Consider the following 27,308-nt stretch of genomic DNA (forward strand, 5'->3'; position numbering starts at 1 on the left):
TCAAGGAGGAGGTGGCGTCCTGATCTTGAACCCCGAAGTGGGCGTGGGGCCCCCCAGGCTGCGCATGGCTGGCTGGGCGGAGCTGCAGGCCGCAGCTGGCTGGGGGCGGGGCTGGGGCTGCCCAAGGACCCCAGGGATGGCAGGAGCAGGGGACAGGGCTGAGGCAGAAGGGGCCACCTCACCTGATGTCATCTGCACCGCTTCCCGGGATGCGTGTTAGTCTAGCGTAGCCCCAGGCCCACTGAGACCGGGGGAATCTGCCTGTCTCTCATTCCCAGAGGGTTCTGATGGGAATCCCTGGGCCAAGGGCTGAGGTGGGAGTCACGGCCCCTTCCTGCTCGCCAGCTCACCCCTCGTGCCCTGTGTGTTTACACCAGGTGGACAAAGCTGCTTCTGGCTCCTGAGTATCGGTCTCGGAAGGGCGACCGGCTGGGCATGTGGGGCCCCAACTCCTACCCGTGGGTACTCATGCAGCTTGCCACCGCGCAGACGGTATCATCTCTGAGCAGGGGCTCGTGGCGACACAGCTGGGGTGTCTGGGGTGCCCCATTCCGGGGAGACCCCAGCTCCTCGGCCCCCAAACCACCGGAGGGTAGTGCTCTTCTGAAGCCCACCCGGAGGCCCGGAAGTGTAGGCACTGCCTCTGACTCACGGTGTTCTGGGCTTCCTGAGAACGGAGCAGCGAGAGGGACCGGGTCGAGCCAAGACACTGACTGACATCCTCGCCTCTCCACTAGGTGTCGTGAACCCCGCCTATCAGGCTATGGAGCTGGAGTATGCCCTCAAGAAGGTAGGACCTGCTCCTAGGAGGGCCCCGACACCCGCCAAAGGAGGGATGTAGGGGGAGTGGGCAGTAGGTGGAGGACACCCAGAGTCTGTCTTTCCTTGGGTCTGTGCGTGGGAGGAGAGGGTGGTTGGTCAGACCGAGGCTGGTGCGGGTGCTGAAATGGCACGTGTGCCTGGAGCTCCCTGCTGACCATGCCGGGGCGGCTCCACAGGTGGGCTGCAAGGCCCTGGTTTTCCCAAGCAATTCGGAGCCAGCAGTACTACAACATCTTGAAGCAGATCTGTCCGGAGCTGGAAAAGGCCCAGCCAGGGGCCTTAAAGAGTCAGAGGTGAGGGTGTCCACCTTGGGGGGGTGCATGGTGTGGCTCCCTGGCCCCGCACTCCCAGGGGTGAGGCTCATGTCTCCCTAGGCTCTGACTCGCGCCCTCCCTACCCCCAGGCTCCCAGACCTGACCACGCTTATCTCAGTGGACCACCCTGCCGGGACCCTGCTCCTGGATGAGGTGGTGGCCACCGGAAGCAAAAAGCAGCATCTGGCCCGGCCCGGTACACCCAGCAGTTCCTGTCCTGCCATGACCCCGTCAACATCCAGTTCACCTCGGTAGGTGGAAGTCTCAGGCCCCAAGCCCAGGCTGGCATACTCCCCTGCCCACCCCTGTGACTCTTGTCCGAGACTGAGGAGATGACCAAGGAGGTCCGGAGTGGACACTCTCCTCCTGGGGCCGGCCCTAGCTGTCCTCTCTGCCCTGGAAGACACTGGCCACTGGGGTCCTTGTCACATGCCTCCCTCCCCTGGTCTCCTCATCCTCAGCATAGTGGCAGCCACCCTGGGCCGCCACAGGCCAGAGCTGATAGGTCTGCCTCCTCATTTAGCAGATGAGGAAACTAAGGCCCAGAGTGGGAATCTGTGGGTGGGCCACAGAGTCCTCTGAGCCATTTGACGGATGGCATAAGGACAGACACCTTATCTTCCACATCTCTGGACCCTAGCACCCGGCACCGCAGTGGCACGTGCTAAAGCTTTGTGAGCACGTATTCGAAGAACGAGTGGATCCGGGACAGCGGTCCCGCCTCTCCTGACGCCCTGTTCGAGGCTCTCCCACACGGGCCCAGAGCGGGAAGGCGATGGGGAGCAGGAGGCCAAGCATCACCTGTTTGTCTTATCAGGGGGACTACAGGCAGCCCCAAGGGGCACCCTCCCACTACAACATTGTCAACTCCAACCTGATTGGGAATCGGCTGAGGTTGTGCCTGAAGGTAGGGGGTAGCCGAGGCCCTGCAGCCTGGGGGCTCCCTGCTGGTTGACAAACTGGCTCCTAAGGCTTCGGGCTCCAGGATAGAACCGGCTCCCCGCCATCTCCAGATGCCGGAGGAGTGCGGATGGTCCTGCCCAGCCCCTTGTACCACTGCCTGGGCTCTGTAGGGGGCACGATGGTGTGCTTGATACATGGTGCCACCCTCATCCTGGCTTCTCCGACCTTTGATGGCAAGAAGGCTCTGGAGGCCATCAGCAAAGAGAGGTGGGCATCCGTGGGCAGCCCCCAGGGGCTGGGATGAGACCCTCCTATTCCTCACTTCTGCGCCCTGATCCCTTTTGGAGATGTCTCCTCCCTTCAGCCCAGAGAAATGGAGACCAGGGGAGTGGGGGACTCCCAGGGAGGACCAGTTCCTGCCTCCAAAGAGCTTCTCCTTCCTGTTCCCCACCTATGCAGCCTTGGCCCTTACGGCAGGTTCAGGGTGGGATGGGTGAGAGTGGAGGAGTCCTTCCCCTTCAAGCCTGATTTTGAGACTCCCCCCACCTTACACAGAGGCTCCTTCCTGTATGGCACCCCACAATGTTAGTGGACATTCTGAACCAGCCAGACTTCTCCAGTTATGACATCTCGGCCCTGCGTGGAGGTGGGGTAGGGCCAAGGGTGGCCAGGCCAGGATGGGCCTGGTGAGCTAGATATGTGCCCAGTCTTTTATTTAGGGGACGACAAGACCACTGTAGAAAAGTGGGTGGAGGGCGCCTGGACTCACAGCGGTTAAAGCGCTCTGCCTTCGGCTCAGGGCGTGATCCCGGCGTGGCGGGTTCGAGCCCCCGTCAGGCTCCTCCTCTATGAGCCTGCTTCTTCCTCTCCCACTCCCCTGCTTGTGTTCCCTCTCTCGCTGGCTGCTCTCTCTCTCTGTCAAATAAATAAATAAAAATCTTTAAAAAAAAAAAAGAAAAAAAAAAGAAAAGTGGGTGGGAGGAGGCAAACCTCAGTGTCTCTGGACATCAGCCCGAGGCCAGCTGCCAGGGGTAGGAGTAAGTCCAGGGTCAAGGTGAGAGGGGAATGTTCTTCTCTAGAAGGAGCTGTAGGTGAAGGGGTACCGGGCCTGGAGAAGGGGAGCTGTGTCAGTCCTCTCTCTGATTCAGGTGTGATTGCTGGGTCCCCTGCACCCCAGAGCTGATCCGAGCCATCATTGACAAACTGAACATGAAGGAGCTGGTGGTGAGTGGAAGGAGGCTGGGCTGGGGCTGTGGGCAGGAGGCAATCCAGGCTGGGGTGAGAACAGACTGGTGGGGGTGGGGATGAGCTCAGGCCAAATCTCCAAGGAAGACTGTCTCAGCTGGCCCTCATTTCAGAAAGCAGATGTGAGCAAGTCTGACCTCATGGCAGCTGGCGAATCATAGAAATAGGTGACGGGGGTGGGGGGTGGGGAGGCGCCTGGGTGGCTCCCTGGTTAAGCATCTGCCTTCGGCTCAGGTCATGATCCCAGAGTCTCGCATCAGGCTCCCTGCTCAGTAGGAGCCTGCTTCTCCTCTGCCCTCCCCCACTCATGCATGCTCCATCGCTCCCTCTCGCAAAAATAAATAAAATCTCTAAAAAAAAAAAAAAAGAAATAGGTGACAGGGGAGTAAATATTACACATACATAAATTTATATTTATGAAAATCTGGGAAAGAAGTGCAGCCTGGGAGGGTATGAGGCAAAGCACCAGTGTCCTGCTAGAGTGTCCTGGCAGGTTCGGGGGGGGGGGGGGGGGGGGGCTGGCGGAGTTGGGGTATGGGCTCAAGACTTTTTCTGGAAGCAAGGGGTGGGGCAAGGATCTGATGTTTGTTTCCAAATGGCAAGCTCCAGGGAGCAGAGGGAAGGAGGATTCTGGAAGGGTAGCCATCCTGATGGCCACCCTGTTCTGGTTCTGAAGGACTTGGGGTCTTGGCAACAGCTTCTCTGAGAGGAGCCGTGGTGGCAGGGCCAGGCGTGATGGAGCTCTCACCGTCAGGCGGAGCTCGGTTCGTGCTGGAGCGCCCGAGTCCCCCTGCCAGGACGTGTCTAGATGTGGACAGCTCTGTGAGCCAGCAGAGGCTGTGGGGAGAAGGTGGGGGTCAGAGGTGGGAAGGTCAGTAGTTTCTCCAGCTGAAGGCAGAGGCCGGTCACCAGGACCGGCTGGGTCAGGACCTGTGGTGAGGCAAAGTTTGGTATCAGGAGTCCAACAACCCAGACGAGGCTTGCAGAGAATGGTGGGGGTCCTGGGCAGCGTCATGTTCCCCTTTAGAGGGGAGCCCCGGTCCTCCCCTCCTCTCCCCACACAAATGGAGGGTCTGCATGCCCCTCTGTGAGGACACCCTCCTCACTGGCTAGAATCCCCGAGAAGGGAATGGGGGCCCTACCCACCCGTCCCCCACCTGTTTAATGGCGGCCGGCTTTCTTGGACCTCTTAGTGGGGAACTTGCAGCCGCGGAAGGCGTCCGTGTCACGGATATGCTGGCCTTTGAACTTGGCAGGCGAGGCACAAGTGGCATCAGGGCGGGAAGTCTTGGCTTCCAGCCACCTAGAGAGACAGAAAGTCGCTGGGCTTGGGGAGAGATGTGGGAGTGTGGGGATGGGGGGGACAGTGAGCCAGGGGACCAGTATGGACTCGTCTCTAGGATGGCCTAGAACCGTCATCTTCATGTTACAAACTCCTAGGCTCCCACACCGGCTAGGGAGTAGATCTAGGACTTAGGGCCCAGATGTCTCCATGCCGGGCCAGTGTGTCTCCAGGCCATCCCATGAGAGCGGGTTCTGGGGGCCGCAGTGGGGGAGGGGGTTCTCACCTCCGAAGTCCCCGGAGCTGGCAGGTACATTTCCAGGGGTTGTTGGTGAGGGTGAGGGTCTCTAGGTTGTCAAAAGGGAAGTTGGAGGGTAGCTGGCTCAGGCGGTTGTTCTCCAGATGCACGTGTTTCAGTGTGGTCACACCCAGGAAGGCGCCGTCCGAGAGCTGGGGGGTGAGGTGGACAGGGGTGAGCACCCCAGCCCCCAGGGTCCAGCCTCTCCCAGCGCTGTGGTCCCAGAGAGCAGGGTCCTTCCCTGGACATAAGCAGTGGCTCCTCGAGTGACTAGGTTGGCTCAGATCATCAGATCTGTACAACCACCTATTGAGATCGGTGCTGGCATTTCCAAAATGCAGACGGGGCAGGGGGGCGTCAAGTCTCTTGCCCGGGGGTCACACTAGCGAGTAAACAGTAGCGGCAGAACCACACCCACCTCCTCTTCCCTGGCACCACGCTCCCTGCACAAACACTGGGACCGGGGAGGCAGCCAGAGTTTGGCTCCAGCAGCCCGAGTTGGCACCCGGTGAAGCTGGTCAGTGTTTGGCGGGATGGGCAATGGGCCCAGGCTCCCCGCAGCCCCAGGGTCCTGGGACTTCCCCCAGCACTGTCCTCACTGCTCCCTCCGTCCCTGCTTGCCAGAGGCTATTTGTGGAGCCTCCTTGGCGGAGCCTTCGGCCCGGCTGGATGGCTCCAGAGGAAACATTCTATTGGTGCCCACATTTTGGCCCAGGCATCACAGTCCTGCCTGGCCTCCCTCTGCCCCAGATCCGTCCCTGCTGCCCTGCTCTACTCCCCACTAAAAGGCCACTCTGGCACTTGTGGGCCACAGGGAACTCTGACTTTATCTCTGGAGGGGCTGAGGCTGAAGACGGGCGGGCTCCATCCCCCCAAAAGTTGGCTGCCATCCAGGTACGGTTCTGCCCTCATCCCCGTGCCTGTGGTGCAGGGAGGGGTGTGGAGTTCCCTGGAACCAGACTGTTCTGATGACGCTCTTCTACACCTTGCCCTGGTCCCCGCCCAAACCTCCTGGCCAAAGCCCCTGTACCAGAGTGATTTTCCAGTCCCGAGGAGGGATTCCGCCCTAACCCCAGGCAGCCCCACCTGGGTCTTATAGGGCAGAAAGGACTGAGCGATGCTGCAGCCAGGGGGTGGGTCCGGTGACCGAGGTGGGCAAAGGGCAGTCGGTGGTCTGGGGGAGAGTGAGGCACAGCTAGTCTTCCCTGCGGGGAGACACCTGGAGTCTTGTACCAAAGGCTGACAGTGCTATGGGGCTCTCGCCTTTGCACCTTCACAGAGCCCCCGGGTGCCGTCCCTGCAACCTGCGGAAGCCGCTGGTTCCTGGGCCCCACTCCGTTGAAATGGACCTGGGAATGCAGTGGGGTGTGGATGCATGTGAGCCGGGGGAAGAGGGAGGACATTTGCCAGGGCCTCTGGGGGACATGGAGGAGGTCTTCTTCCTCGGCTGTTTGCTTTCCCCTCCCCCCGCAGCCCCCCACCCCACCTCAGCACACATGGACACCCCCCACCAAGAACAGGGTCTCTTTGTGGGCCTGATTCGCCCAGCTCCTCTGGAAAGCTTCTCAATAAACAAACCTTCCTTTATGGGGTGGTAGGTTTACTGGAGACAGGAAAAACACAGCAGAGGAGGGATGGAAGGCCCAACAGGAAGAGGGGGCTCCTGCCCACAGCAGGGGGTTCAGGAGCACGGGACATGCCTCCCAGAGGCCATCGCTGGGGCCAGGGCAGCCCCGGCTCCGTCTGTAAGTAGGAATCCTCGGAGGGCAGTGGCTGAGACTAGGCAGGGACAGCAGGGCAGGATGTAGGCTGGGGAATGTGGCAAGGCGAGGGACAGAGGTGGCAGAGCGCCTCACCCTGGAGACAGCCAGAGAGACAGAAGCAGGTTTAGGGGAGGAGGGACGGTGCCTAGCCGCCGCCCCGGGTCCGAGGGGCCTCCAGGCAGAAGAGGAGCCCGGGGCGAGCTCGCCGCCAGCAGCTCACCTTCTCCAGGTTGGTGTTGTCCAGCCAGAGGGTCTCCAGGTACCTGCCGAAAGACTGGAAGGCATCGTCAGGAATGCTTTTCAGGGGGTTGTGGGACAGCTTCAGCTCCTCCACCACCCGCAGCTTGCTGAGAGTGGCCGCGGGGTAGCTGGACAGCTGGTTCTTGTCCAGGTGGAACTTGGCGAGGTTCTCCACGTCGTCCAGCGCGCCGGGCTGCAGCGAAGTGAGCGCGTTTTCGGACAGGTAGAGCCAGCGCAGGTCCTTGGCGCCCTGGAAGGCCCCGGCGCGCAGCTCGCGGAGCTTGTTGTTGTTGAGCTGCAGGATGAAGAGGTTGACGAGCGGGGAGAGCAGCCCCCGGGGCAGCTCGGTCACCTTGTTGTGGTCCAGGTAGAGGTAGGTGAGCTCGGTCAGGTCGTCGAAGGCGCCGGCGCGCAGCACCCGGATGTCGTTGTGGGACAGGTACAGGTAGATGAGCTGCTTGAGGCCCCGGAAGGCGCCGGCGGCCACCTCCCGGATCTGACAGTGCTGCAGGTGCAGCGACACGAGGTTCGGCATGGCCCGGAACGAGTTGGCGGCCAGCACCGGGAAGTTGTTGCGCTGCAGGTTGAGCAGCTTGGTCTTCTCTGACACCTTGGGGATCTTCTGCAGCCCCACCTTGTCGCAGATGACGTGCTGCAGGTCGCCGTGGCAGTGGCAGTTCTGGGGGCAGGCGGCCAGGGCCGGCAACAGGCCGGCCAGGAGGCCGAGGCTGAGCCAGAGCAGCGGACGGGCCATGGCCGGGACACCTGGGGCCGGGGCCTGGGGGGCAGCGGCGGCGGGGCGCGGGCAGCGGCAAGTCGTCGGCACGCCGGGCTCCCGCCTTCTTTATACGGTGGCCCTGACCGCAGCCCGCAGCCGGAGCCAGCTCCTACGTGGAGCATCCAGGCCACAGGGCTTAACTACCTCCCGCCCAGAGATGCGCCCCCGCCCTCGACGGGGAGGGGCGGGGCCCTGCCCCCAGCTGGCTACCCTGCGGGGCCGGGGCCGTGACCCCCCCCCCCAGCCTCGTCCCCGAGCCCCGGACCACCTTCTCCCGGCGCTCAGATCCTGCTGCCCTCCCGACCCCCCCCCACCTCCTTTCCCCATCCTTTGGGGGCTGGGGGTACAGGCGCGTCCAGAGCCCCGAGTTTACGCCGGAGAGGGAGGCGTTCCCGAATTTACTTGTTTGCTCAAGTTCGCGCCCCCATGCCTCCCCCCGGCCCATGCACACTCGGCGCGGCGCCCTGGCCCCGGGGAGGGAGGAAGCGGGGCCGGACAGCCGGACGCAAGTCTCGCCGCGGTCGGCCGGCCAGCGGCGCTTTAATGGCACTGTTGTGCGGCGCCGGCCGAGCGTGAGGGCCGCGCTGGCGGCGGGCTCCCCCTTCCGGCCGCACAGCCCGCCAGCCCGAAGGACATGGGCGCTCCTCCCCCGCCGCAGGGGCCGCTCTCGGGCTCCCAGCCCCGGGCTTGAGTTTCTGTCCCCTGCACGCCTATCCCGTTTTTCCACGGTTGAAGGCTAACCAGAAATGTGGGACCAGGGGCGGGGAGCGGGGGGCCACCCGCAGAACTCGCAGACACACCTGAAGACCACAGGCACCCAGTGGGGACAACTGAAGGAGCACAGTCGCACCATCTCCCTAAAATATCTCCATCTCCTCATCCCCACCCCCAGTGGTCAGGACCGGCCCCTGAGGGGTGTCTCAGGGTGGCGGCCAGAGTGGCGCCAAGGTGTACTTGGCAGAGGCCACACCTGGGCAGTGGCCCCAGGACTATGGGGGCGGGGGGCGGGGGGGGGGCGCTCAGGTCCTGGCTACCAGGGACCAGCCCTGGACAGCTCAGGTCCTGTGGGCAGCCCTGCCCCGGCTGACCAGGTCTCTGTGTGTCCACTTGCCAGCCACGGGTGTCGGGATTCTTGTGGAAAGGGGAGGGGAGGCAGGCAGGGTCTGAGCTCTGGGTTGCCCAGTAGGGGTTGTTGTCTGTGTTTGAGAGGGGGAGGGCCGGGGTCAGACCCCAGCAGCGCGCCAGCTAACACAGAGGAAACTGGGAGTAGGGGGGTGGGGGATGGACAAAGGTCTGTTGTCTTTGCTGATCTGGCGCCTAGAATACAGGGTAGCTAGCCCCTCTCCTAAGCAATTTTCACCCATTGCCTCTAGAGGGGGGTCATAGTTGGCTCAGAATGTTCCATGGTGGTATTTAGGCTCCTCCAAGGCTGGCTTCTGGTTTTCTGTTGCTCGGGATGTTCCAACCACTAGAAGTGTTGGGTGGTGAGGGTGCCACGGGCTTTTAAACCCTTGCTTTGGCTACGTTTTAATTTTGATGCAAGTAAATTTACAGGAAACTCTGCAAAGCTTGGGGATCACCCACCCCAAGGCCAAGCATTGACCCCAGGTTTTGGGTGGGTGGGTGGGTGGATTGTATCCGTGCAGTTCCCAGCTGGGCCCAGGCGGGCTGGCTTTCTCATCAAGTTTATGAGACCTTCAGTATGGAAGGGCGGGGCAGGGGATGTTGTGGTCTGAAATCAGGAAGGGGGTGCTAAGACAGCCTGCGGCTGAGGGAGAGAAGGCTGGGGCATCGGTAACACAGGGAACCACGGGCTCCGGCATGAGGCAGCTCCAGGAAGCAGGGAAACAGAGCTGGCTAGGGAAGAATGGCTTCCCTGCTGTCAATTTTAATTCAGACCTGGGGCCCCTGCTAGTTGAGCTAGTCTGCTCAGCACCCCAGTGCTTCTGCCTCTGGACCCCGACCTCTGCCCATACGCCTCTTTTCCCACCACTCAGCTACCTCCCACTTTCTCCTGGGTTCCTTCCCATCCCCCCAGGGTAGCTCGCCCTTCCCTCTGCAGTCCCAGGGCTCCTTCCAAACACCCTTCCCCGATCCTCTAGGTGGCTTACGGAACCACTGAGAACAGTCCCGTGACCTTCATGAACTTCAGCGAGGACACCGTGGAGCAGAAGGCAGAAAGCGTGGGCAGAATTATGTCTCACACGGAGGTGAGCCCCAGCCCCAGCCCTTCGGACCCCACCTCCTATCACTCAACTCGGGTGCATTCCCTGGGGATGTCTATTGCTTTCAATTAGAGAGCCATACACTCACTTGAGGTGCCGAGAACCCCCCAGCAGCAAGGTCCTCCTCGGGCCTGGCCTGGGGCTTTGTCCGTGGGCTGAGGCCTGAGAGGGAAGCGCTGGGGCATTGGCCGTGAGCGGCCGCCCACTGAACTCCGCAGCCTCCCTTCCTGTCTGAGGTGTGTTTTTGCCAAGCCCTGCTGTCTGTCCCAGGGCAGCCAGGACAGCCTCAAAGAGGAGCCAGAGCACAGAGATTTTTCCTACACAGCTCTTTCTCTCCCATACGCCTCCCCCTGCCCCGCCCCGCCTTCCGCAGAGCTCCTCTGTTTGCTTGGCATAAACACTCCATTTCCCAAGCTGCCTGTCCCTCCAAGGGCCCCTTGCACCTGGAAGGCTGACCCAGAGCATGTCTCCCTCTGAAATTCCCCGCTGTGGCTCCCTGCCTGCCCCAACGCTGGTGCTTGACGCCAGCCTGCACCTGGTTCCCCTGTCTTCTTGTGCCTTGGCCCCTCTGCGGTCGCTGCCCACGCAGCCCTTCCCCGGAGGCTCACCCATCCCGGTGCAGACCTCTCCTGCCCCGCTCCGTGGAGTGAGTGTGCAGTGACATGAGCCCCTTCCCAGGTGTCTGACCGTGTCACTGCCCCTCGCCGGGATGCCCACCTGCAAGGTAGACAGGGGCGAGCGGAGTTCTCCCCATTGCACAGAGGCACACACCGAGGCACACCGACTAGGCTTTTCTTGCACGTTGGCTGTGGCTCCTTTCTCTACTAGGGCTCTCAGACTCTGCCTCTCTGCCTCCTCCTGTTCACATGGCCCTGCCACACCACCTCTTTGGCTTCTTTACTTGCTGCTTAATGGGAAATAAGAGGAGACTCCCTTCTCTTCTGCACAGTTTGTAATCCTTCAACTGGCCTGGCCCTCCCCAGGCCTCATCCTCGGCGTCAGCTGCCACTCCCTCCGCTTCCCCCGCGCCTCCTTGCCCGGGCCGTTCTTCCAGCCCAGCTCAGGTGTCTGGCTGGTGGTGGATCCACTCCAGTCTTTGTCTCCCTTCCCTGCATTGGGATGGGCAGAGCCAGGGGGTGGGAAGGCAAAGCCGTCCCCGAGGGCTCCCCCCATCCTGAGGTGAGGGGGCAGGAGGCCCCAGCTTGAGGCTGCCCGGTCCCAGGCCCAGATCGTGAACATGAAGACGGGGACGCTGGCCGAGCTGAACACGCCCGGGGAGCTGTACATCCGAGGGTACTGCGTCATGCTGGGCTACTGGGGTGAGCCCCAGAAGACCGAGGAGACGATTGGACAGGACAAGTGGTACCGGACAGGGTGAGGAGGCAGCTGGGGGCCGCGGAAAGGCTGGGGCTGGGGTGGGGAGGGGGTTGGTGATCTGAGGCTGAGCTGGAAACGTTAAACTAAAAGAGGGAGAACGTGTTTGTCAAGATGGCCCCTTCACACCTTCGAGACTTAATTTCCAACATGGGTGAAATGGGGACGACCATGCCCTCTGCACAGGGCCCCTGAAGGCTCAAACGCAGTATGGACGAGAGTGCCTAGGACAGGGCTCTACGCTGGTGTCTGTAAAATGTGAGCCAAGACTCGCTCATCTGTCCGCTAAACGAGTTCTTACCGCGCACCTCCCAGTGCCGGCGCCCTTCTGGACCCTGGCGGCCCGAGGGGAGGCAAGATGAGGAGGGTCCTGCTCTTACTTTCCACATGTCCAAACACCACGAAGACGGTGAAAAAGGGTCAGAGGAAGGAAAGTGGCAGTGGTGGAAAGGGCCGCTTCTCTTAGATTTGGGGGGGGGCGTCAGAGAAAGCCTCTATAAGGTGGACATGCTTGAACTGAGACCTGAATGATTAAAAAAAAAAAAAAAAAAAAAGCCTGCCATGAAAAGCATATATACAGAATGTCTTGTTCATGCCACGTTCCCCCAGACTCTAGAGCAGTAGAGACACACAGTAGGTGCTCAATAAATGTTCGATGAATAAGGGAGCGAGCCAGTCAGAGAAAGCAGAGCTGAGAGGCCATTCCTGGGCTTTCCTCGCAGAGACATCGCCGTGATGGACGATCAGGGCTTCTGCAAGATCGTGGGCCGCTCCAAGGATATGATCATCCGGGGCGGTGAGAACATCTACCCCGCGGAGCTCGAGGACTTCTTTCACACACACCCGCAGGTGCAGGAAGTGCAGGTGAGGCACCCAGCCCAGGTGAGCCCCCAGGAGCAGGAACCGGGGATGGGCATGGCAACATCTAACATCTGGCTCTGGCTCGGGAAGGTGGTCGGAGTGAAGGATGACCGGATGGGGGAGGAGATCTGTGCCTGCATTCGCCTGAAGAAGGGGGAGAAGACTACGGAGGAGGAGATCAAGGCTTTCTGCAAAGGGAAGGTGGGAGCCTCAACCCGCCCCAAGCTGATGTTGCTTTGTTCTTCAACCCTCTCTCCCTGCCAGCCAGCCAGCCCATGGTCCCACTGTCCCAGTCTTCAGCTGCACCCCATCTCCCTAAACCTATGACCTCGCCCAGCCTCACGCTTTATCTCCCTCTGGTCTGCAGATCTCCCACTTCAAGATTCCCCGCTATGTCGTGTTTGTCACAAACTACCCCCTCACCGTCTCAGGAAAGGTGTGTAAAGGGACCAGAGAAGGGCAGGGTGGCCTGGGCTCCTAGGTTCCCAGAAGGCTTAGGTGGCCCCACCTATGCCTCCCTCAGTGGTTGGCAGAAGAGCCGTCCAGAGGCTGGCAGTAGGGTGACTAAGTAGCTCATCCTTGTTTGTCCCCAAATTTCCTGGTTTTACCCTAAGAAACTCCTCAGTCTCAGGCAAACCAAGCCAGTTGGTCACCATTGCTGGCAGAGGCCCGAGCCTGGCTCTCACTGTTCTTTTTCCTCTAGATTCAGAAATTCAAACTTCGAGAGCAGATGGAACAACATCTAAACCTGTGAATAAGGGATGGGGGGGGGTCCTCCCAGGCCCTCTCCGCCCTTCCCCCACATTCCCGTCTGTCTTTGTGATTTGGCATAAAGAGCTTCTCTGTTTTCTTTGGTTGGGCTCTTGCTGGGGTGCTCTCTTGGCAGCTGCTATGGGATGGAGAAGGGAGGAGGCACTTTCAGACCTCCCGTTCCTTGTCACGATGATGCTAAGCACTTTGGCTGCATTATCTACTTAATTTAATCCTCATTCTATACCTTTGAGATACCAACCCAGTTTTTTTTTTTAAAGGTATACTCATTGGTTTTTCACAGTGTTGTCAGATTAGTCCAACAAGAAGTATTCCTTTTAAAACAATAAAAGCTGGGGCGCCTGGGTGGCTCAGTCAGTTAAGCATCTGCCTTCGGCTCAGGTCATGATCTGGGGCTCAGGTCATGATCTGGGGTCCTGGGATTGAGCCCGCACCGGGCTCCCTGCTCAGCAGGGAGTCTGCTCTCCCTCTCTCTCTGCCCCTCCCCCCAACTTTTGCGCGCGCTCTCTCTCTTTCTAATAAATAAATAAATAAATAAATAAAATCTTTAAAAAAATAAATGCTTTATTAAGATAAAATTGCACATGCCATCCAATTCACCCGTTTAAAGTATCCTATTCAATGGTTTTTAGTATATTCATAGATATGTGCAGTCATCCCTTAAGTCAATTTTTTTCATTGGAGTATAGTTGACACACAATGTTACATTTGTTTCTCGAAGTCCATTTTAAACATCTTCATTACCTTAAAAAAAAACTCCATACCCTTTAGCTATCATCCCACATCCTGTTATTCCCCTACCCCAAAACCAACCCAATTTTTTTTTTTTTAATAGATGAACCTGGGGCTTCCTTGACGGGCTGGGCCAGATCGAGCATGCTGGAGCTTGACCCAAGAAATAAAAACAGCTGGGTTCCATAAGGCACATCAGTTTCCGGTTCACAGAGGCCAAAACTTTCCTGCTGCTTTCAGTACTTACCTCCCAGTATGTCTGCCCCCTCCAACAGCAGCCTCCTCTTTACTTCTCAGAAGGTCAACAGAAGCTTAAGATGCTCCCAGTGCCTGGCACTATGCTAGGTGCTTTCATATGCATTTTCTCTTGAAATTTTTCCAACAACCCTACCAAGGAGGTACTAGCCCCATGTCACAAATGGTGAAACTGGAAACTCAGAGAGGTTCAGATTCTTACCCAAGACCACACAGCTGGAATTAGAACCCAGATGTCTGGTTCCAAAGCCCATGATCTTTCCACTTTATCAAACAGTTCTTCAGGTGCCCGCTTCCCCAGCCTTTTACCTGCACCCCGTCTCTCCTACGTACACCATCTTTGACTCTTCCCCCCGGGTGCCCAGATTGGCCCGACCCAGGAGATAACAGCATACTCTCCCGGCCAAGCCGGCTGCCCCTGGGAATTTCTGCACCTTCAACATCCAGTCCAAGGTGCCCTCTCCTTCCGCCACTGACTCCACGGCCCTTGTAATAGACCGGTCACACAGCACAGAGCACACTGCCCTGGTATCCAGCAGGTCGCCCGCTGTCTCCTGTTGGTTTGCCTTTCTGTCTTAAAGCTCCTGGACTGCGACCTGGTTTTATGCATTTAGGTGTCCGCAGTGCCCAGCCCTGAGCCAGGCACATAAAATGTGAAGGAACTGATTGAACGGACTAAGAATTCCTGGATGGGTCGGGGAACTCGCCCTTGTACAGGGTGAAGAAAGGACGGCGGCTCAGCCCACAGCCCCCAGCCCCCACCTGGAAAGGACGGACAGGCGCTGCGGAGAGCGCGTCCGCGCCCAGCAGGTGGCGCCGCAGCAACGAGGCCCCGGGCCCGGCCGGCCGGGCCGGGGACGCGGCGCGCGGTCACGCAGCCCCTCTTCCTTCCGCCGGGGCGGCCCAGCTGGCCCGGCTCCGCGCACTACCGGGCGCCCCGGGGCGTGTGTGCCGGATCTCCCGGCGCCCCGGCCACTCCCCGCCGCAGCGGGCGCCATGGCGCTCCCTGCGGCCCGGGCCCGCGGCTGGGCTGCCGCGGTCAAAATGGCCCAGAGACGCCGCCACGCGGAGGCCCCGAGAGGATCCCCCAGTCGTGCGCCTCCGGGCTCGCGCGCGGCGCTTTACGTGCACGTGAGTGGGGCGCGGGCGGAGCTCGCGGGGCGCAGGGGCGGGGGGCCGGAGCCCACGTGGCGGCTGATAGCGCAAGGAAGCCACCTCCGTCTATCTGGGCCCGCAGACGAGTCTGGGACGGGACGCGGTGCCATGGCAAAGAAATGCCCTGGGTCGGAGATCTGAAGTCTCTGGTGCTCACCAGTTCAGTGACCTTGACCGAGTAATTTCCCTCTGAGCTTCAGTTTTCTCCTAATGAAGTGGGCTTAATATTCCCGGTCCCACCTGCTTTGGGGAGTTTTGTGGCTTGGATGGTGTAGCCGCTGTTGATCACTTGGGGATGGGGATGTGTGCGACGAAATCCTGCAAGGGGCCAGGGCCGCTGGATCGCCCCTCGCCCCGCTTATCCACCCCTGCCCCCCAGTGGCCGTACTGTGAGAAGCGTTGCAGTTACTGCAATTTCAACAAATACATACCCCGCGGCGTGGAGGAGGCAGCCATGCGGAGCTGTCTGGTGACTGAGGCTCAGACGCTGCTGCGACTCAGCGGGGTGCAGAGGTCGGTACTGAGGCTGTAGGCGGGGTCTTGGAAGTTGTTTGGAGAGAGTAGATAGGACCAGTGCAGGCATCCTGGAGGGCTCCCCCAGGTCTCATCTTCTCCATCCTCTTTCCCAGGGTGGAATCTGTATTCTTTGGTGGGGGCACCCCCAGTCTGGCCAGTCCCAACACCGTGGCCGCTGTCCTGGAGGCGGTGGACCAGATAAGTCACCTGCCTGCAGACTCCGAGGTCACATTGGAGGCCAACCCCACTTCAGCCCCAGGCTCCAGGCTGGCAGCTTTTGGGGCAGCAGGGGTCAACAGATTGTCCATCGGCCTCCAGGTAACCCATCTCACTGACCACATCCCAGGGCACCCAGACCTTCAGTGCTGGCTCTCCTTTGGTCACATTCATTAATTGGGCAAACATTTATTTAGCTCCTCCGGGTGCCAGGGCCCAGTAGGCACTGACAAGTGTATGGTGACACTTGTAACTACTTAATTGCTGCGGTGCTAGACCAAGGCTCCATGAGGCAGGGATCATGCATGCCAATTTCTTTTTTTAATCACAGTATTCCAAGTACCCACCATAGTGCATGGCACAGAGTAGACAATCATTTTTGTTACATGATTGGAGACACAGGAGGAGGCAGACAGGTCATCCGATCATTGCAGCATGGTAAAGGCTGCCAATAAAGGGTGTCTCAACAAAAGGCTTTCAGAGTACAGGCATCTCAGTCTGATGAAATCCTGGACACCTTTCTGGAGGAGGTGATCTTTGAATGAGGAGGAGGACTTCCAAGGAGAGAGGGTGTGGGAGGAAAAGACACAGGATATGGAAGAGTCTTGCACGTTCTGGGGAGCTATGAGTCATTCTGTCACTGGAAAGCTGGAGGCAAGGCTGCAAGGTAGGGCCCAAAAGCCTTGAGCATCATACTAGGGAGCTTGGGGTTTTGCCTAGTGGTGATAAGGGATTTGTTGAAGGTTTTTAGGTAGGGGAGAAACATTCTTTTGAGATTGACACCTGGTATTTTCATATGCGGTATCGTCTACCCTTCTAATACATCTACCACTCACCATAGAGTTTGGGGTCAGAGCTTTGTCCTGATGGGCTATACTGAAAAGGACACATCGTTTTTGAGATATTCTGGCCCCAAATGCATATCTTAAATCTAATTGTGAGGAACCATCAGGTAAATCTAAATTCAAAGACGTTTGGGGGGCGCCTAGCTGGCTCAGTCAGTGGAGTGTGTGACTCTTAGTCTCAGGGTCTACCCCACAGTAGAGATTACTTAAATAAATAAATAATAAATAAACAAACAAACTTTTGAAAAAAGACTTTTTTTGCGGTAAGAACAGATAACCTGAGATCAGTCTACCCTCTTAACACATTTTTTAGTGTACAGAATGGTATCATTAACTATAAGCCCAGCATTGCGCAGTAAGTCTCTAGAACTTATTAAGAGCCATTTTAAAAACTGGCCTGTATTCTTCAAAAATGTCATGTCGTGAAAGACAAAGGCTGAGTATCTAGATTCAAAGAGATGAAAGGGACAATGAGAGCTGACTGCAATGTGTGACCCAGTTGGATCCTGGATTCGGGTGGGAAGGGGAAGTTACTACAGTGGACATTATTGGGACAACTTTGACTATGACTCTGTATTAGATAATGGTGTCGTGTCAGTGTTACATTTCCTGAACTCTATAATTGGATTGTGGTTATGTAAGAGATTGTCCTTGTTCTTAGGAAATGCGCTCTTTCGTATTTAGGGGTACAGGGGTACAGTGTTTAAGTTAATTGCATTAAAGCAACCGCACTGCCAGTGCTCACTAGCATGTGGTCAGTGGCTAGCGTGGTCTACGAAAATGTTCTGTGTCTGCACTAACCGTACGGTGGCCACTGACCGCGTGTCAGTAAACGCTTGGAATATGATTATTGACATTTAACTAACTTAAAACTAAATAGCCACATGTGGTGAGTGTCTACTGTATTGGACAGTGCAGATAGAGAACATCTCTGTCAACCCAGAAAATTCTTTTGGTCAGTGCTGGCCTATAACTTACTGTCAGATGATTCAACATTGTAATCACATACGTGTATATTTAGAGACAAAGCGAATATGGCAAAATGTTATTTGGTGAATCTAAATGAAGGGGTTTATTGTACTCTTCTTTCAATTTTTCTAGAGGTTTAAAGTATGTTTCAAAAAGCAAAATTGAAAAGCACTCTCGGCTCCGGAGTCAGTCCTAAATTCCAAGTCTGACTTTGCCTTTGCATGACCTTGGGCAAGTTACTTGGCTTTTTTTTTTTTTTATAAAAGACTTTACTTATCTGAGAGAACAGGCATGATCGGGGTGGGGGGGATCCCAGGATCCTGGGATCAAGGCAGATACTTAACCAACTGAGTCACCCAGGCGTCCCTATTTAAGATTTCTAAACCTTAGTTTTCTTATCTATAAAATAGAGCTAAAGTTGGAGGATTGTAAGGATACATTACACGTTGTTTAAACATGCTTTGCACACAGTGAGTTGTAACCCTTGGTCGTGGCTAGACCGTGGCCTACCGGCTCCCTGCTGTGTCCTGTGTGTCTGTCCTCAGTAAGGTCGGTCGCATGTTCCCGTCTGCCTCTGAGCTGGCCTCCATGCTTATACCTGACCCTCTCTCCTCAGTCCCTGGATGACACTGAGCTCCAGCTGCTGGGGCGGACGCACTCGGCCCGCGATGCTCTCCAGACACTGGCAGAGGCGCGGCGCCTCTTCCCTGGCCGCGTGTCTGTGGACCTGATGCTGGGGCTGCCCGCACAGCAGGTGGGGCCGTGGCTCGGGCAGCTGCGGACACTGCTGGGCTGCTGTGACGACCACCTCTCCCTCTACCAGCTGACCCTGGAGCGGGGCACCGCACTCTTCACCCAGGTGCAGCGGGGCGCCCTTCCTGCCCCTGACCCGGAGCTCGCTGCTGAGATGTACCAGGAGGGACGGGCCATGCTCCGGGAGGTCGGCTTCCGCCAGTATGAGGTCTCCAACTTCGCCAGGAATGTAAGTCCTGGGGCCGATGGCTGAAGCTGGGGAGCAGGCAGGAGCGGGGGTTTCTGCCGGCTGCTCTGAGCTAGGACCTTCTAACCAGGTGCCCCTTACCTGAGCAGAAAGGGGCCCGCCTTCGTCACGCTGACCGGACTGTTCCCTCCCTCCCCGCAGGGGGCGCTCAGTACCCACAATTGGACTTACTGGCAGTGCGGTCAGTACCTTGGCGTTGGGCCCGGTGAGTCCCCTGTGAACCGAAGAAGGGATGACTTAGGAGCAGAATGTCACGGCTGTGTGGTCTTGGGCCCCTTATTAACCTCTCCAAGCCTCTGTTTCCTTCTGCATGAAGTGCAGCAAGAAAGAACACCTACTTTGTAGAGCTGTGGAGGATGGATTTTGAGATGCTGGGTGAAGCGCCTGGCACCGCGGTTCTCAGTGGTTAGCGGGCATCAGCATCACCTCACCTGGAGGGCTTCTTAAAACGCAGATCGCTGGGCCCCACGTCCAGAATTTCTCATTGGACGGGCTTAGTTGGCGTAGGGCCCAAGGATTTACATTTCTAGCGTATTAGTTGCTGTTTGTCCAGGGACCACATTTTGAGAACCACTGATCCAGCATCTGGTGAGCACGGAGCATTCGCTGCTACTAAAGTGGGGGTGGGCCTTGATGTTGCCAGGGGCCCATGGGCGATTTGTGCCCCAGGGGGCCGGGGGCCACACCCGGGAGGCGCGGATCCAGACCCTGGAGCCGGACAACTGGATGAAAGAGGTGATGCTGTTTGGACACGGCACCCGGAGGCGTGTCCCCCTGGGCCAGCTGGAGCTGTGAGCATCTGAGGGGGGCCTGCATCCCCTGAGCTGTCCCCATGTGTGCACCTTTGCTTCCTGCCGTGCCCTGCCCCCTCCCTCCCCATCCTGTATGTCCTTATATGTGTGTTAAGAAGGGGGGAGGTCCAGGTCTCCTCTCCAAGACACCCTGATGATTTTTCTCTCAGGCTAGAGGAAGTTTTGGCCATGGGGCTACGTACAGACGTGGGGATCACTCACCAGGTAAGGGGGCTGGGGGGGCCGTGGCACACCGCTTCCTTCTCCTGAGTCTTGCAGAATCGCTCTCCCTTCTGTGCACGCACACAGATGAACATCTAGTCCTCTGGGACGAGCAGCTGGAGGTTGGCCTTGGCCCAGCCAAGGCCTGATGGGCAGAAACAGTGGGCAGGGTGGGGCGGTGGTGAGACCCCTGGACTAGATGTGCATGAGTCAGCTGTGGCGATCCCTGTGCAGACCAGACCCTCCCTTGCCCTTCACCACACCCCCAGACATGTGACCAGAGTACCCTGGTCAGCTAGCCGCCGTGGTCTCTGCACCCCTCACCCTTCTGGTTTCCCAGCACTGGCAGCAGTTTGAGCCCCAGCTGAGCCTATGGGACGTGTTTGGAGCAAGCCAGGAGGTGAAGGCACTGCTAGCACAGGGCCTGCTGCTGCTGGATCACAGGTGTGTCGTGGGGGGCGGGTGCCAGGGGGCCCAGGGAGCCCTGACTACAGACCATCAGGCCTAGGAGTGAGAAGGAGCGATGAGGAGAGGCCAGAGGGTGCTGGGAGCCTCGTACTGCTGGCGGGTGAGGATTGAAGTTGGTAAGATGAGGCGGTCACACCCAGGCCTCTTGCTTTTCCAGGGGTCTTCGGTGTTCCTGGGAGGGTCTGGCTGTGCTAGACTCTCTGTTGCTGACCCTCCTGCCTCGACTCCAAGAGGCCTGGCAACAGAGAACCCCCTCCCCTGTGCAAGGAGGATGACCAGACGTTCGTGTGTCCCAGGACCAGGCCAGGTGGTCTTTGGGGGCAGGACTGACACTCTCCACTGGCAGGTGCTGTCTCAGTGCTGGTCGTTGCCCGGCCTTGGCATCCCTAGGGGCATGGCTATAGCGAGGTGCATGGGAGGATATTTCTGGTTTGGGAACTGGCATCAGGTCAGTTCTGCCAGAGATGGAGTAATGGTTTCTGGAAGTGCCTCTCATTAGTGGGCTCTAAAGCAAATCCTGGCCGGCAAGAGATTCTGAGAACTCTAGCTCTCAGGCTTCTAGCCCCTACGACATAGGGCAGGGACATAGAGGGCCTGACCTGTGCTGGTGGATCCGTGCCTACATCCAGTATAGCGGCCTGAAAGAGCAGAGCAGGCCTTACCCTCTCTCTTTGGGCAAGCAGGTTATGTCTGGGGTGCCAGAGCCTCACAGACCCTCCTGCTTCCCCCGCTCCCCTCCCCTCTGCAGCCCTTCCCTCGAGAGAGTGAAGATGGGGGGAGCTACGCAGGGAAAGGGGAGGGGAGGAGAATTCAGGAACACCCAGAGCCCGGTAATTTTCCCCTGGCCTTTTCCCTACAGAAACGTTTGCCTGGTTTTATTTAAACAGCCTAACAAACCCAGTGAGCCTGCCTTGACCTTGGTCTTCTCCTTTGTCCGGCCTCCTTCCCTGGAGGGTAGAATCCTGATTTGGGGGCCCGAGGCTTAGTCTAGGGCTGAGATTCCTTCCCCCACTGGACATTCCATTTTGAAAGATTTTAAGCCTACAGAAAAGTTAAAAGCGTTGTTCAATGTAAAGCACATAGGCTTCGCTGCAGGGTGTTTGTACAGTGTGGAAAGAGCAAGCATTCATAATGTCACCAAGGACATCTTCGACCTGTAAAAAAAGAAAATAGCCATGTTTCCAGACTTTGTGCTCAGCCTGTAGAGTTACTGATTGCTAGATTTTTGGCCACATTTACTTTACCTTTGAATAGCTAGCTAGCTCGCTCTTTCTTTCTTTTTCTTTGCTGCACCATTTGAAAGAATGGTGTAGACATCAAACATTTTAGCTTGTATCTCCTAAGAAAAAGAACATTCTCCTATGTAGCAATGGCACCGCGGCCAACCTGAGAAAGTGTATGTTCATGCAACAGTGTGCGGTCCTTTTCAGATTTCCCCAAATGTCTCCAAAACACCATAAACCTCCTTGGCTCGGCCGGGGGGGCGGAGGGAGGGCAGGGACACAGGCTCCCATGACGTCTTATGCTTTGCTTTTGGCTGTTATGTCTGTTTGGTCTTTTTTTTTTTAAAAAGCCTCCTTCCTTTTTGTTTATTTTTATGACACTGGATTTTTTAGCATCAAGGCCACGTGTCTTACAGAATGTCCCACATTCTGGGTGTATCTGTTTGCTAATGATTGGGTTTAGGTGAAATACTTTTGGCAAGAGGACGTATAGATATTGTGTGGCTCAAGGTACATAGTGCCAGGTCAGCCCACTCTCAGTAATACTGATTTTGACCACTTGCCTAAGGGGGCGGATGCCCAGTCTGCCCATCATCCAAGTACATTGTTTCCTGGGAAAGGACTAGATCATCAGTAGGTGATACCTTGAGACCACACAAATGCCCTGTTCCCTGACACTCATGGCTGCGACGACGTTAGCATTCACTGCCGATCCTTACCGAAACCAGTGACCACGTGGGGAAGTGCACAGCGTTCATTCCTGACTCTAACATCCTGTCTACGTTTGTAACTGGCATTCATCCATAAGAAAAGAGCTTTCCTTTTTTTGTTTTTGTTTTGTTTTGTTTTGCTTTGTTTTAAAAGGCTGAAACTCAACCTAGAAATTGTATGCAGGGTGTGTGTGTACGTGAGAAAGACAGACAGGGATGAGGGGGAGAGAGAGAACGAAAGGGGCGTTTTCCTGTGAAGAGGCTCTGTCACTTTCTTCCCTTAGCATATCGAAGGGTCCTGTGATGTCAGAAGTTATTTAGTGCATGTGCTCCTCTGGGCCTGCTAAGCTCAGCCTCTGGCTGGGTGACTAAGGATGGGGTTCCCTCCACCACCACCCCCAGAGGTGGGAGCACGTGCGTTCCCTGGGTCCCTAGTGGGTGTGAGTATCAGTCCTCCTTTGAACCTGTGGTAACATGGTTAGTGTTACTACCTCTCCTTTATTCATGAAATATTCAGCAAGCACTAATGGTGTGCGGAGAGGAATAAGACCCATCCCAGCCCTCGAGGAACTCACTGCCATGTTGACAGATGCGTCGAGAGATAAAGTCCAGGGTTATCGGTAAAGATGGGCAGGCAGGCTATGGAAGCCTGCAGTGTATTTGGTTCTGAAGGGCCGGGAACTGGAAAGGGCATCTATGTTTTTTTACTCCCTCCTTGGGCCCTGGGGCAGCTGGCAGGGTGAGCTGTGCTACTGGGGGGGGGGGGGGGGCGGGGTCCCCCAGCCAATAACCAAGGCGCACTCGGGTTTCTCCCAGCTGCCAGGGCTCGTGCCACCCGAGATGTCTGGGCCCTCCCTGCTGGGGCGCCTCACGAGGCCGGCGCAGAGGGCTGGGACAGGAGCCAGAGTCTGGTGGGGGCGGCACGGGTCACCTTCTGGGACTCGACCTCATCCCACCCTCAGCAGCTGAATCAGAATCTCCGGGACGTGCAGCCCAGGCAGCTAGCTTTTAAATGCTTCCTAAGCAGCTCTAATGAGCAGGCCGGTTTGGGAAGCCCTGACGTCTCCTGCCTTCCATCCTGAGAGGCTGAGGTCAGGAGGAACAAGGGGGACATGGCTGCTTGCCGACATGACACAGTGGAGTGGGGCCCTTCCCTCTGCGTCCTGGGCCTTCCGTGGCTCATCCATCAGAGGGGTTCTCCTCCTCCCTATCGAGGCTTCGGTTGTCATCTTTTCACCCGCCCTGCTGAAAGCACAGGAACACAAATAAAAGGGGATAAGAAGCCACTTTGGGGACGAAGTGATGAGAGGAGCCGGAAAAATGAATACGTCTGAGTGTATGGTTACAACACGAAGGACCAAACCTTCCACGTGCAAGACTATTACAGTGTTAAGCCTTACTGAGTTGTCCCATCCCCCACCGAGCAGTGTGAAATAGGCAGGACGGCTATTTTATTTTATTTTATTTTGCTTTGTTTTGTTTTTATTTATTTTATTACTTAAAATTTTTAAATTTTTTATTTTTATTTTTTTATTTTTTAACTTATTTTATTTTAAGCAGGCTCTACCCCCAACATGAGGCTCAACCTCAAGACCCTGAGATTGAGAGCCACATGCTTTACCAACTGAGCCAGCCCGGTGCCCCTGGGGCAGCTATTTTATTTTATTTTATTTATTTATTTAAGATTTTTTTTTTTTTAATTATTTGACACAGAGAGAGGGAGAGAGCAAGCGCAAGCATGGGGAGCAGCAGGCAGGGGAGAAGCAGGCTCCCCGCTGAGCAAGGAGCCTGATGTGGGGCTCGATCCCAGGACCCTGAGATTATGACCTGAGCTAAAGGCAGCTGCTTAACCGACTGAGCCACCCAGCAATCCCCCCACACACCCTGGGGCAGCTATGTTAATTTCCATTTTACATATGGGGACATTCGGAGAGATTCTTGACTCAAGTCGTATGAGGAGTTAGTAGCAGACCTGGCGTAACACTTCTGGACATCCAGAACTTTCTGTCATATCGTTGTTCTGTAACAGGACGGTTAACCTGTCTCTTAAATTAGGCGGATTACTGACTGCTTTCTGGCCTCTCTGCCTCAGGCTTGCAGCTGCTATGTCTGCCCAGTGCCAGGACTTGGTGTCTCTGTTTTCCCTCCCAAAGAGGCTCCAGCAGTGAGGCCATCGACTTCCTGGGACAGGACTTCATGCTGCAAAGAAAATCCTATTATTGAAATAATAGGATTGCTGTAGAGTTTGTTTGTGGCTCCCCGCCCCCAAGAATTCATACCTGGAAACCGAATCCCCAGTGTGATGGTATTAGGAGGTGGGACCTTGGGGCCGTGACTAGGTCACGACGGTGGAGCCTCAGTGCCTTTCTAAAAGAGGCCGCAGAGGACTCCCCGGCTCCTTCCACCACATGAGGACATGGAGAGAAGATGGATGTCTGCAGACGGGGAAGTGGCCCCTCACCAGACCCCAGATCTGCTGGCATCCTGATCTGGGACTTCCCCACCTCCAGAACTGAGCAATAAATAGTTATCGTTTAAGCCACCCGGCCTACGGTATTTTTGTTACAGCAACCCAAACAGACTGGGACAAGGGGGCAGTAACTGGCCTGGTAGATTGCATTCATTGTTCAAAATGCCTCCTAGCCTCCTTGAGTGCCCCTCCCTGAGGACCCTCGGGAGAGGCTGTGCCTGCCCAGTTGGACCCGGGGGGCGGGGGCAGAGGGGGGCCAAGACAGGGGCCTGGCACCGTCTGTAAGAGCCCACGGGTGGGCCGCTGTCTCCTCCCTCTGCCACAGAGGCCTGCCATGTTCAGGTAGGGACTGTCAGTCTGGGTCCCAGAGTGAAGCTGGGGGCAGAGGTGGGGCCGACCACAACAGACATAATAAGCAGGAATGAGGAATTATCATTTGTCGTTGGAAATTGATAGGTTTTCGGGTTGTCACTGCAGCGTAACTCAGACCACACGGGCTGATACAATCTATAATCCCACCATTCAAAGATGAATTACCGTCTGGATTCTGGTATGTAGCTGTTGAAATTCTCATATGCAAATGAGCATGTTTACACACACAGTCTTACAAAAATGGAATCATCTAGGTCTGGCTGTGAAGCCTCATACCTCGTATGTGGCGAGCATCTCTCGTCAGATTTGTGTCTATACCCTGTTATTACAGCTCCGCAGCTTACCACTGCACGGTTAGGCCAGAATTTGGTTTTCCAGTTCCTTTTTTGGTGAAACGGGTTTAAATGTTATTTTTATAAGCTCCGTGACGAACGTCTTCGGTAAATATTTTTATGCGCTGGCTTGACCCATTTCCCTAGGTTTAGGATGAATCCTAAGAAGTGGGACCGCTGACTCAGGATACGCACGTCCTTTGGATACACAGTGCCAAACTACCCGCCCGGAAGCCTGCCTGGATCCCCCTCTGGCCAGCTCACTGGTGCTCATTTCCCTGTAATTTCGTCAATAGCAAGCCTGATCGACTTTTCCAGATGATCCCAATCCGAAGAGCCCTCAACCCCAGCTTTATGATCAGCTAACTGCCTTCCTAACTTGGGCAACCCTTCCGTCCATCTGATCCCTCTCAAGTCAGGCAGCCAAGTGGGCACCGCCTCCGGGACCACCCAGGTAGAAGGCCGAGCCGGAAGCGTCGCCCTGTATTCTAGATCCCCTCTGGATTTCTCTTATGCAGAACTCCTCCCTCCTATCTTCCTCTCCCTGCTTCCTTTTCTTTTTCCTAAGCGGATTTTAAAAAAAAAATTATTACACAAACAACATTATGGAAACATTAGAATTCTAAATGAAAAAGAAAAAAAAAATCCCCACCGATCAGTGGCCCCAGCAAATTCAGTGGTTTTTATTGGCCTGTGTTCCGTTGCAGTCCTCAGCCCAATGCGTGCAAGATTTTTGCCCAGTTGGGCTCCAGCACGGATCTCATTTTGCATCTGCCCCTCTGGCCTCTCGTTGGGTCAGAAGCATTGTTCCATGTTGTTACATAGTTGGCCTCTGTCCCATTTTGTTGCGCAATGTTCCAGCGGGTGAATAATTTAATGATTATTACCCTGATGGAAGTCACTTAAGTGGTTACCCATTTTCCTCTACAATAAATCATGCTGCAGTTCATGCGTTTATGGATTTAGCTTCTTCCTTCGTTTCGATTGTTTCCTCAGGTCAATTCCCAAGAATGAGAGAGTTTGGGTCAAAGGGCGGGAATGCTCGAATGATTCTTGGTGCAAACTGTTAGCGTTTTCCAGAAGATTTTTCTTTTTTGATTTTCCTGCTCAGAAAAATAATAATGCTCTTTTTCAACCGTAGAGAAGCAAGCAAAAATTCTACTACCCAGAAGTTACCACTACTAACATTTGGACAACGTCTCTTGGTGCATACGTATACATATAGATGTAGAAATAAAAATAATTTCTCACCAAAGGGATCATATTCATGTGCCAATTTTGCAAGCTGTTTTTTTACTCAACAACATGTCCTGGGTTTTTCTCATTGGTTCTGCCGCCAACAGTGCCTATGTGCTGGCATTATATAGTACAGTCAGAGCTGTGAGCCAGGCGCCATGCCAAGAATTTTATCTGCATTAGCTCATTTAAGCTCCACGCCAACCCAATGAGATAAGTTCTATTATTATCATGCCCATTTTATAGATGAGGGAACAGGCTCAGAGAGTTAATTGACTGCCCAGGGTCACCCAGATAGGAAGTGGGGGGGGGGGGCTGGCACTCAATTTGCATTCTCTGGGGCTCCAGAACCGATGTGGATACAAATAACACATGAATACATTCTTATTGTAAAAAGGAATAATAGTTCAAGCCATACCATAGTATAGAAAGTAAAGTGTGAAAATCCCCCTTTATACTCCGCAGAGGTTTGACGTGTCTAGCTAAGTTTAGGTTCAAGTGCATATGACAGAAAACCAAAGTAACAGAAGCTTCAGCAAATGAATATATATTTTTTTCTTCCATATAGCAGAGGTCTGGACAGAGCATTTCAGGGCTGGTCTGGTGGGCCTGTGATCCTTGGCCATGAAAAACCCAAGCTTCTAACTTTAGGCTCTCTCTTGTCAGTTCCTAACTTCTATCTGTAAAGGCTCCACATGGTGTAATACGGTCCCTGGGGTTCCAGCCATCATGTCTGCATTCCAGGCAATAGGAAGAGTGGAGGCTGGTGGGGGAATGGTGTTTCCTCCAGCTGACTCAGCCCCCTCTAAAGAGCTTCCTCCAAAGTCCCCCTGCCCTATGACCTCAGCTTGCTTCTAACTGGCCACTCTTACCCACAAAGGAGGCTGGGAAGTGTGATTTTTTTTTTAAAGATTTTATTT

General features: G+C 55.9%; 3 protein-coding genes across 9 annotated transcripts in view; 2 read left to right on the forward strand and 1 right to left on the reverse strand.

Annotated features, from left to right (window-relative positions):
• The window catches only part of ACSF2 (acyl-CoA synthetase family member 2), a 55,275-nt gene extending 42,323 nt beyond the window's left edge, over positions 1–12,952 (forward strand). The window contains exons 11-16 of the mRNA XM_040640818.1: positions 9,748–9,855; positions 11,093–11,244; positions 11,967–12,108; positions 12,196–12,306; positions 12,473–12,541; positions 12,809–12,952. Coding sequence (XP_040496752.1) covers positions 9,748–9,855; positions 11,093–11,244; positions 11,967–12,108; positions 12,196–12,306; positions 12,473–12,541; positions 12,809–12,859 — 633 coding nt within the window. The 3' untranslated portion in view covers positions 12,860–12,952. The remainder of the gene's footprint in view (positions 1–9,747; positions 9,856–11,092; positions 11,245–11,966; positions 12,109–12,195; positions 12,307–12,472; positions 12,542–12,808) is intronic.
• On the reverse strand, positions 3,671–7,684 carry CHAD (chondroadherin). 2 transcript variants are annotated; one of them, XM_040640817.1, is made up of 4 exons: positions 6,848–7,684; positions 4,853–5,016; positions 4,442–4,587; positions 3,671–4,121 (listed from the first exon to the last, which is right to left on the reverse strand). In XM_040640817.1, the coding sequence occupies exons 1-3, from the start codon at positions 7,619–7,621 to the stop codon at positions 4,446–4,448; spliced, it is 1,080 nt and encodes a 359-aa protein (XP_040496751.1). In that variant the 5' UTR covers positions 7,622–7,684; the 3' UTR covers positions 3,671–4,121; positions 4,442–4,445. The 2 variants fall into 2 exon arrangements, with proteins under 2 accessions (XP_040496751.1, XP_040496750.1); XM_040640816.1 differs by having other exon boundaries at positions 3,671–4,214.
• Positions 12,953–14,759: 1,807 nt separating the features above from the next.
• Positions 14,760–26,101, forward strand: RSAD1 (radical S-adenosyl methionine domain containing 1). 6 transcript variants are annotated; one of them, XM_040640823.1, is made up of 11 exons: positions 14,778–14,994; positions 15,398–15,531; positions 15,648–15,852; positions 18,181–18,318; positions 18,424–18,546; positions 18,706–18,769; positions 19,208–19,355; positions 19,526–19,580; positions 19,918–20,021; positions 20,203–20,391; positions 25,300–26,101. In XM_040640823.1, the coding sequence occupies exons 1-10, from the start codon at positions 14,860–14,862 to the stop codon at positions 20,318–20,320; spliced, it is 1,224 nt and encodes a 407-aa protein (XP_040496757.1). In that variant the 5' UTR covers positions 14,778–14,859; the 3' UTR covers positions 20,321–20,391; positions 25,300–26,101. The 6 variants fall into 6 exon arrangements, with proteins under 6 accessions (XP_040496758.1, XP_040496759.1, XP_040496756.1 ...); XM_040640820.1 differs by having other exon boundaries at positions 14,777–14,994; positions 18,181–18,546; XM_040640821.1 differs by lacking the exon at positions 25,300–26,101 and adding an exon at positions 24,071–24,207 and having other exon boundaries at positions 14,777–14,994; positions 18,181–18,546.
• The last annotated feature ends 1,207 nt before the right edge of the window (positions 26,102–27,308 follow it).

Source organism: Ursus maritimus, unplaced genomic scaffold, assembly GCF_017311325.1.
Source record: "Ursus maritimus isolate PB19 unplaced genomic scaffold, ASM1731132v1 scaffold_24, whole genome shotgun sequence".
Lineage (NCBI taxonomy): Eukaryota > Metazoa > Chordata > Mammalia > Carnivora > Ursidae > Ursus > Ursus maritimus.